This window comes from Solea senegalensis, linkage group LG3, assembly GCF_019176455.1.
Source record: "Solea senegalensis isolate Sse05_10M linkage group LG3, IFAPA_SoseM_1, whole genome shotgun sequence".
NCBI lineage: Eukaryota > Metazoa > Chordata > Actinopteri > Pleuronectiformes > Soleidae > Solea > Solea senegalensis.
Window position 1 is genome coordinate 19,788,298 of NC_058023.1, and position 10,083 is coordinate 19,798,380.

The window sequence follows — 10,083 nt, forward strand, 5'->3', positions numbered from 1 at the left end:
TGATAAATTGATCCAGCTCGCTCTGAACACTAGGGTGCATATGAGCATAGGCGCGGTGGGTCAGGCTCTCTACATCGTTGGCTAGGGACCTCAGAGTTTCACCCTCCCTCCTGCAGCAATTACGCAGTTCGTTATGGAGAAGCCCAGGTTGATGGCACTGCCCACACCACCTCTCGAGCACCCCCACTAGTGCCTCATAATTATGCATGTCTTCCGGGGTGAGCAACAGGAGACAGGACAAGGCGTCCCCAGTCAAACACAGAGCCAGCTGCATAGCTTTAGCTTCATCACGCCACTGTTCTGCAGCAGCCAACAGCATGAATTGAGCATGGAAAGCCTCCCAATCTGACTGACCTGAGTACTTGGGTGTTAAAGGGTGCTAAAGGGTGCTATCGCTTCAGACCTGATGTTGATCCAGCTGCGCTTGAGAGAAAGGAAGGCTGCACCTCCAAACTTTCTACAGTTTTAGACTGAAATTCGTGCTGAGGAAGAGTATGAAACTTCTCGAAAGAAGCTCAGCGCCTCAGTACACCAAGTGCATGCTAATCAGGAGGCGGATACAAGGCAAGCTGAGATCCAGAGCTTAAAGAATACCCAATATAACCCGTAGTGGTCAACGTTGAATATCCAGCAAAGGTTACAGGTGCCGACCAGACCATGACCGTCCTCACTCTTATCTGCCCCCAGCCCTGAACTGCAGACCAGACTCCTGTCATTGTGGGGACCAATACCAGCCCTGGAAGAGATAGAGGATATTGGCTGTATGTTATGGCAAGGCCCTGGCCCACTGACTCTGCCCCCTGGTGGTGACTGTAGTGCAGTCTGTAAAGTAAAGTACAAGCACCATGTAGACAAAGAAATCCTGATGGTTGACTCGTCTCCTCTAACTCCACTCCCAGCTGGTGTGCTACTTCAGCCAACGGTGGTGCTCAGTGAATTTCAGAATCTTGGTCCAAAATGAGTCCTCGGAAGATAAGGAAAAGAAGTCCTTGTCTACCTCGATGACCTGATTGTATTTGGCCAAACTTTAGAAGAGCATGAAGAGAGACTTCTTAAAGTTCTTGATCGTATGGCAGAGGTTGGGTTGAAAATCTTGTTTCGACAAATGTCAGTTCTGCCTCCCGAAGCTAAAGTACCTTGGACATATCGTGTCAGCCGATGGAGTATCGCCTGACCCATCCAAGATAGAGGCAGTTACCAGCCTACGCACCTGAAGGCTCTTCAATCCTTCTTGAGATTTTGCGGATATTACCACTGTTTCATCGCCAAATGCAGCCATTGTCAGGCCATTGTCTGAGCTTACGAAAGGCTACGCTCCAACCCAGAGGGGCAAAAATCCTGAAAAACGACAACACAAAGACTTACCTCAAAGAGTCCGAGCCTTTTGGTGAGCAATGGGACCAGTCCTACACCGAGGCTTTCCACAAGATTATCTACTGCCTTACCTACTCACCTGTGTTGGCCTTTGCAGATCCCAACAAGCCATATGTCCTGCATGTAGATGCCAGCTTGAAAGGGCTTGGCACCGTCCTATATCAGGAACACAGTGAGGGTCTGAGACCAGTCACCTTCTCCAGCAGGAAGCTAAAGGCATCTGAGAGGAACTATCCCGTTCACCAGCTGGAGTTCCTGGCCCTCCCACTTAGGGTGGTTGTGGATAAATTCCATGATTATTTGTACAGGGTCAGATTCACCGTACGTACGGACAACAACCCGCTCACTTATGTGCTGTCGACCGCCAAGCTCAGTGCTATCCACCTACGACTTTGATGTCCAGTACCGACCAGGCAGATATAACAAAGACCTGCTCTTGAGGAATATGCCGGATGAGTTGTTGTAAGACAACTGTTGTGTGCAGAGCAAACACCACACCTACAAGTAACTGTATATTTGAGACCCATTAAAAATGGAAAATACAATTCAAGAATGGAAATATAAAATGTAGGCCATGAACTGCATTATACCTTATTTGGTGGTATAAGATCAAAATGATCCCAAACCTTTGAACGCCGCTTATTGCTTGTACTCTTCATGGCAATCACTCTCCAAATCTCCTCACAACCCCATTTTGAAGAGCAATGATGCATGTTTTATGGTGCCAAACCACTCAAACCTGTCAAGCTGTCATTGGCTCACAACACATTGAAACACTATATGCCAATGAAGCGCGTCGTACCATTTTGAAGCAATGAAGCGCAAAATGATGCACTGAACGTTGAACGTCATCGGTCAATGGTGTTTTGATACAAGCTCCGACACAGTGTTTTGAACCACTCTGCTTCAGGAAGAGCAACACAAGCTCCAAAGCCCCAGTATCATTTGCCCATCACTTGAAATACTTACCCTACGGTCCACCTACAGCACTGGACAGCTCCCACCAAGACGAGAGTAAAGCAGTAATATCAGGAGGGACTGCTCCTTTTAACACTTTCAGGACTAGTTTTCATCATCTTTTACACGTAATATACTTACATTATTTCTAGCATTTGTTACCTCAGTTTGAAACAATCTATTCCACTGTGGCTTTCCACTGAAAATTATTGAAAATAAGTAAGATATATTTTCAAGACCCATTTTTAATGGTTTTTGTTTTCAGTGTATTTGTGACATTCTAACATCACAGGACAGAAAACCCACCGGTGAACCTGGAGAAAACCCACGCACACACGGAGAACATATGAACTCCTGCAGAAAGACTCTTGTTCTGACCGGGTCACAAACAGGTCTTCTTGATGCGAAAGCAAGAGTCATTATTTATCAAAAATCAAAATTTTTGAAAATGTCTGTTCACCACGAACACACCTGCGTCTATGTCACTCTTCTTTTTTTTATTTTTACGTCATCAGATTTGCAGGTGTGGTCTCATCATGCTTGATTCTATTCCACTGTGGCTTTTGTCACTGTTACAAATATATCTGTGATGGGCAGAGCAGCGGGTAAAACACGGAATCAAATGTGACCTTTTTGATTTCAGCTGTTGAATGTTGTGTTTATTGAACCTCTTCTTGTGCCAATGAGATTTATCTGACTGGTAATATTTGATTGTTCAGAGATGTCGTGGTTCTTGTGGCTCGGTTCCGCTCCGTCCCTGCTCCTCGTGGGTCTCGTGGGCAGAGAGCTGGGTCTCGGGGTTGGATCACAGGTGGTTCAGGCAGTGACTTGTTCCCGCTGGGAAACGTCTGGTGTCACAGGTCTGTTCCAGGATGGTGATGTAGTCATTGGTGGTCTCTTCAGTCTTTTTTACAAACCTCCAGCTATGGATCATGACTTCACTCAGCTGCCACCCTACAAACCTTGCACCAGGTCAAACTCTGAACTGTGTTTACTTTGAATTGAGAGTGTTATTACCTATATCTATTCCATAGGAAGTTGACTAGGCATGAGGAAAAATAATTGCCTATTGACTGACAGGACATATTTTTAGTAAATGCCAAAGGTCTGGGCTGAATTTAAGGAAAACAGCTGAATCTAAATGAGCTGCTTTTAAATTAACTTTGACTGTAGATGTTTTCAGTGAATTACTCTTCTGTTTGAAAGCTAAATACTAGATTTTTTCATGGATTATATTTTATCATTCTGCACTTTTATGATGACCTTATGTCCCTGCATATTTTACTGTAATTTGTTTGTCTGTAATGCTGTCAAATGTGCTGATAAAAACCTTGGTCCGGAGCTTCTTGTAAAAGAGACATTTATTCTCAATGAGGCTTACCTGGATAAATAAAGGTTATGATGACACATTTGCAGCTTGGTGTTTTGCTATCACATTTATTGTCAATCTCTCTCTCAGACTGCAGGGTCTTCCTTTACAGTACATATATGCCATGGTGTTTGCACTGGAAGAAATCAATGAAAGTGGGACGCTGCTGCCAGGAGTGAAGCTGGGTTATCACATTCACGACAGCTGTGGTCTTTCCTTCTGGGCTTTACAAGCTGCCCTGTCACTGGTTGGAGGAAAGGGCAGCAGCTGTAGTCTTTCAGCTGCCATCACCAACTATTCTGCAGCCTATGGAGAGGAAAGTGGAGAAAGGACAGGTTCTAAATATCTCTGTGCATATACATGATGTTCCTCCATCTATATCAAAAGCAGAATCAGCTTTATTGGCTATGTACAAGTCCACACACAAGGAATTGACATAGAATGAAATAAGAATGGTGCAGGAGATAAGACCTTTGCACTAGACTTTACAACAGTATATATCAGTATTTAAAATTGGTAATGGAAGTAAAGTAATGAATAAATACAGTAAAATTGTGAGTTTAAGGTGGTTGAATATATGTACAAATACATATGTGTATATACATATATATATATATATATATCATACAAACACAATTGTATTTATATAATGTATTTATAATTGTATTGACTACAGGAATTCAAGATTAAGTATAAACACTGGATTATGTTTTATTTAACTAACGACTCTCGTGTGATATTTGATCATGTTGTCAGGTGATCAGTCTGTTCCTTTGATCATCGGTGGTGACTCATCAAATGCAGCTCAGATTCTCTCCAGACTCCTGGGGCCGCTCTCTGTACCTTTAGTGAGTTTTATATATTAAAAACTAATGTTTGCATTTGTTATTTTATTTTTGTATATTGAGCAAAAATCAAGTATGATCGTTTAATCCAGGCTGCAGGTACTGGATGGTATTCCACCGTGAACTTGACACTCGTTAATGAAATCATGCTGTGCTTGAATGACTTGTTTCTAATGGTTAGTTTCATGTAGTCGGGTAACGTGAAGAATGTCTCATTGTCAATGCAAGACAAGTTCCCTTTTCAGGACAATACATTTTTAATTCATTCTTTGGTGAAAAACTTTTATTGATCTTTGATGCAATAATACTGACTTCATTATAAAGATCAAAATGTCATATTTATTGTAAGCTACAGCAACTACTGTATGTTGATAGAAAACTCAAGCCCTGTGTCAAAGATTTCAGTATAAATCTGTTCTTGTTTTGTTTTTTTTGTTTTTTTTTAGATAAGCTACACGGCCAGCTGCCCATGTCTAAGTGACAGGAGCCAGTTTCCCAACTTCTTCAGGACCATGCCCAGTGATATTTACCAAGTGCGAGCCATCGCCCAGCTTGCTATCAGCTTAAACTGGACATGGATTGGAGCTGTAGTGGCAAAAAACAGTTATGGCCTCATGGCGATAAAGGTGTTTCCACTGCAAATGTTACAGCATGTGTGTAAGAAACATGCACACGTGAGACTTTCCATTTTTAAATTCCAACTGCATTAATCAGATTTTTCAGGAGGAGACTCGAGGAGCAGGAGTGTGTTTGGCATTCGTGGAAACTCTCCGCAGAGAGAATATTGTGAGCGATGCCACACACGCGGCACTTGCCATTCAAGCCTCGACTGCAAAGGTGATTCTGATCTTCACCTGGTACACAGATGTGAGGGAACTGTTCCAGCAGCTGGACGCCAGGAATGTGAGACGCACACGGAATCTAGGAATCGGTCGAACTCTGCTCTTTGAGAAAAGTCACAGATTATTGTAAAGATTTTGTTGTCACTGCAGGTGACTGACAGGCAGTTTCTGGCCAGTGAGGCGTGGAGCACCAGTGGGGATCTTCTCCAACATCCTTCCTCTTCTAAAGTGGCAAGTGGGGTCCTGGGAGTGGCCATTAGGAGTTCAGCTATACCTGGATTTGAAAAGTATCTCAGAAATCTCAGCCCATCTCATCGTCCAAATGATAAGTTCTTACGAGAATTTTGGGAGAATGTGTTTCTCTGTGGTCTTAAAGACTCGGCTGCTGCTAACAGGCTGCCTCCGTGCAGCGGCACAGAGTCTCTGCAGACGGTGCACAATCTTTTTACCGACACATCTCAGCTAAGAGTGACGTATAACGTCTACCTGGCTGTTTACGCCGCAGCCCACGCTCTTCACAGGCTTCTCTCGTGTCCTGACAGTAAGAGTCTTCCTGGAAACAGCAGCTCCACCTGCTCCGTTCCAAAACACATCAAACCCATGGAGGTAAAATCACTTCTGTTTCTCACTGTGCAATTTTCACACCCCACTTTTCCACATTTCCCATTGTGGTTGTGTTGATGCTTTCAGGTCCTACAGCACTTGATGAAGGTGAACTTCACTACACCACAGGGGGAAATGTTTTATTTTGACGGAGCTGATGTTCCAGCAAAGTACGACCTCGTGAACTGGCAGAAAACTCTCGGAGGGAAACTCAAACTTGTCCTGATTGGTCGCGTAGATGGATACGACCTCCAAATGAATGAGTCAGCAATTCAATGGAGCACAGGGTCCAATCAGGTGATCCTGACTCGGGCCAACGTCCAAACATCTAATGAATAAAATGCTTATGATTTACTTGAAAATATGTTGTTTTTGTTCAGGTTCCTGTTTCAGTTTGCAGTGAGCGCTGTCGTCCAGGAACCAGAGTGGCCACAAGGAAAGGAGAACCAGTCTGCTGCTTTGACTGTCTCCCGTGTACTGAAGGAGAAATAAGCAACACAACTGGTGAGGAAATCACAGCATATGATCCGCACACACCAGCTGTGTGTGTGTGCTACGTTTCAGAAGGTTCCACAAACACAAGCTAAGAATCACATGTTTTAATGTAGAATCACTCGTCCAGACTGCGTTCAGGAAATGTGGAGCTGCATGGTCCAGTGAACAGCAGCAGCTGTGTTGTATTTGGCACATGCAGGCGCTGGTTTGGGCAGCACCCACTCATGGACCAGATGAAACTGACTCCAGCTCCTCCCACAAACACTCATGTATAATGTATTCATTGAGTTTCCTGTTTCCTGTGCCAGGTTCTCCTCACTGTGAACCTTGTCCACCTGAGTTCTGGTCCAATTCTGACAGAACCGCCTGCGTCCCTCGCCAGCTGGACTTCTTGTCCTTCAATGAAACCTTGGGTATAACACTAACTACAGTTGCTGTGTTTGGTGTCACGGTGACAACAGCTGTGTTTGTGGTTTTTCTTTACTACCGTCAAACACCGATGGTAAGATCCCAGTAACAGCAACAACACTCATCATCTTTGGTTTGCAGTTATTTTAGTTTGAACATAAAACATGTGAATGTCTTTTCAATATCAACTCTTTATTGTAGGTTCGAGCCAACAACTCTGAGCTGAGCTTCCTGCTTCTTCTGTCTCTGAAGCTCTGCTTCCTCTGCTCTCTGGTCTTCATCGGTCGTCCGTCAGTCTGGTCTTGTCGTTTCCAGCAGGCAGCCTTTGGCATCAGCTTTGTTCTTTGTGTTTCCTGCCTTCAAGTCAAAACCATGGTGGTTCTGGCAGCCTTTCGCTCGGCTCGTCCTGGAGCCGAAGCCTTGATGAAGTGGTTTGGTCCAGGTCAACAGAGAGGAAGTGTCTGCTTCTTCACCAGTATACAGGTCAGTGTTTCTTTTTAATTGTATCTCGTTACACATTTTCATGAGCCTGACTTTGTGCTGTTTTTGTTTCATCAAGGTTCTCATCTGTGTCATTTGGCTCTCAATCAGCCCACCGGTTCCTCAGCCTGACCTCGATGTGCCTGGTTTGAAGGTGACGCTGCGATGTGCCATGGCCTCGGTGGTGGGCTTCTCTCTGGTTCTGGGCTACATCGGCCTCCTCGCCTGCACCTCCCTCCTCTTGGCTTTTCTCGCTCGGAAACTCCCCGACAACTTCAACGAGGCCAAACTCATCACCTTCAGCATGTTGATCTTCTGTGCAGTCTGGGTGGCGTTTGTTCCCGCCTACGTCAGTTCTCCTGGAAAATATGCAGTTGCTGTGGAAATCTTTGCAATTATTGCCTCTAGCTATGGTTTGCTTTTCTGTATCTTTGCTCCAAAGTGTTTTATCATTCTTTTAAGGCCCGAGAAAAACACCAAGAAATACCTGATGGCCAGGTAGCAGAGGAAACTATGCCTTTATTTATGATTGTGAGTCATCACATTTATCAATTCCATATGCATTTCAGTCACCATACTTTAAAAGTACTGTAATTACGTGTCGAGTATAGATTTATATTCATAACCTATTGGAGTTAAATCATAGCCCTTTTTTACTTCAGTGTTTCACATTTGTACAATTTCACAAACATTGCACAGCAAAAGAAAAATACCATCAATAAACAAATAAAAATAACATTCATGATGTTCTGTTTCTCATATTGTGCTTCTGGTATGCATTATTTTGTTAGCACTAAAGCACTTATTGAACTGAATCTATCGCCTTTTTGTGACTCAGAACCATAAAACCTTCAAGTGTAGATTAATAACTGCTGTCTTAGCAGCAGGGCCGGTTCTACAGAGGAATATACTAGAAGGCAATCAAAACTAAAGCAAGCTTCATGGTCAGCAGCTTTTTTTGTGTTGGTAATGTTGCCTGTTTTCTCTTTGCAACATGTTGTTAGCATTGTGTACTATGGAAGCATATCATATTTTCATTTTCATTGGCGAGATAAAGTAAGGATGTAGCTACAGCTTCTCCCTGTGGTTCCCAACCACAGTTTATAAGATATGCAGGAACGATTAAACTGAGACAATAGAGCTCTCAAGAAGAAAACTGTTTTTCTAAATTACTGAGATACTTGATATCTCAGTCATACACTAATAATAAAATCAGGATAACTTCTCATTAACTCAGTAAAAAACAGTGAAGTGAATGCAATATGCTTCCATAGTGTCCAACCCAAAACTGGAGAAACAATAGAGAGCACTTAGTCAGGCCTCTACCACTTCACCTGTGCTACTTGGGTGTCCCACCAGGAGACTATGCTGTTGCCAGTATAGCTCTTGTGGTCACTGGGGTACACAAATCCCCTGACCATGACAAGTTAAAAGGTAAAAAATACATTTTCAAATAAAATGCACAATACTAGATGCTATGAAATACTATGCAAAATTTGGAGAAAATAGGAGACTTTAAGGCCAACCTGGGCCTGATACGGTGTGAGGTTAATTAGAAATTGAATTACAAACAACTAATTCAGTTTCAGTATGGTCTCCCCACCTTGTGCGCTCGCACCCTAATTAAGCGTAAATAAGTAACCAAGTAATTGGGGACTGCTGTGTTTTCTCTGTACAGAGGAAAGAAGATAAGGAAACTTGAGATGAAAGAGAAATGGGAGAGAGGGGAGGCCAGACAGATAGTGTCTGGGGATTAGTAAGGAGGAAGTGAGGGCAGCTCTCTTGGTGGAGGATCTGATGATCCTGTACCGTTTTCCTGGAAGTGTTTCAGCCCTGAGACCCTTCTTGTTTTACTATGGTGGTGGACAGGTTGACAGATGAGGTCAGGCAGGAGTCTCTGTGGACTTTGTTGTTTGCAGATAACATTGTAATGTGTAGTGAGAGGAGGAGAAAAGTACCCGGCCTATGGATCACTTTGAAGCGGAAGGGCTGTAACGCCAGATACCAGCGAGTGATCCGCGCGTTGGCATATTTCATGCGGTGGAGCCATTGGAGTGGGGCATGGTCCAACCAGAGGGTGAATGGGCGCCCCAGGAGGTAGTAGCGGAGGGCACCAACCACCCACCGTATGGCGAGGCACTCTTTTTCCACCGTACTGTAGTTCACCTCCCGCTGAGCCTGCTTCCGGCTGATGTACAGTACGGGGCGGTCTACCCCCTCCACCTCCTGGCACAAAACGGCCCCCAGCCCGCTGTTCGAGGCGTCGGTCTGCAGGATGAAAGGGAGAGAAAAGTTAGGAGTGTATAAAAGTGGCTCCCCACAGAGGGCTCGCTTTACCCTCTCAAACGCCATCTGACACGGCTCCGTCCACTGGTACAGAAACCTCCTGACCTCTTTTTTCGTCTTGGGAATTGGGCAGGCTGCAACCACTGCAGTCTTTTGTATCTGTGGTCGCACCTGCCCGCCCCCCAAGTGGTACCCCAAATACCGTACCTCCCTCCGTCCAACCACACACTTCCACGGATTCGCCCTGAGCCCCGCCTTCCTCAGGGCCTCAAGCACTGCTTCCACCTGCCACATATGCTGCTCCCAGGTCTCACTCTGAATGATGACGTCATCCAAGTAGGCCGCAGCATATGCAGAGTGAGGCCGCAGCACCCGGTCCATGAGGCGCTGAAATGTAGCAGGGGCCCGGAAAAACCCAAACGGA

The 10,083-nt window shown here is 44.6% G+C and overlaps 1 protein-coding gene across 1 annotated transcript; it reads left to right on the forward strand.

Moving 5' to 3' along the window:
- The first annotated feature begins 2,954 nt into the window (after positions 1–2,954).
- Positions 2,955–8,109, forward strand: LOC122766599 (extracellular calcium-sensing receptor-like). The gene is made up of 11 exons (XM_044021589.1): positions 2,955–3,303; positions 3,791–4,035; positions 4,457–4,548; positions 4,992–5,171; positions 5,260–5,448; positions 5,538–5,993; positions 6,078–6,287; positions 6,371–6,494; positions 6,794–6,987; positions 7,095–7,376; positions 7,453–8,109. Exons 1-11 carry the CDS (start codon positions 3,053–3,055, stop codon positions 7,873–7,875), a joined length of 2,646 nt encoding a protein of 881 aa, XP_043877524.1. The 5' UTR covers positions 2,955–3,052; the 3' UTR covers positions 7,876–8,109.
- The last annotated feature ends 1,974 nt before the right edge of the window (positions 8,110–10,083 follow it).

Bases quoted from the DNA above. Each gene is read 5' to 3' on its own strand.
- LOC122766599 (XM_044021589.1), top strand. From the start codon at position 3,053: ATGTCGTGGTTCTTGTGGCTCGGTTCCGCTCCGTCCCTGCTCCTCGTG. The intron at 5,994-6,077 runs GTAAAATCACTT...TGATGCTTTCAG, and splicing joins AACACATCAAACCCATGGAG to GTCCTACAGCACTTGATGAA. The intron at 6,495-6,793 runs GTGAGGAAATCA...TTCCTGTGCCAG, and splicing joins AGAAATAAGCAACACAACTG to GTTCTCCTCACTGTGAACCT.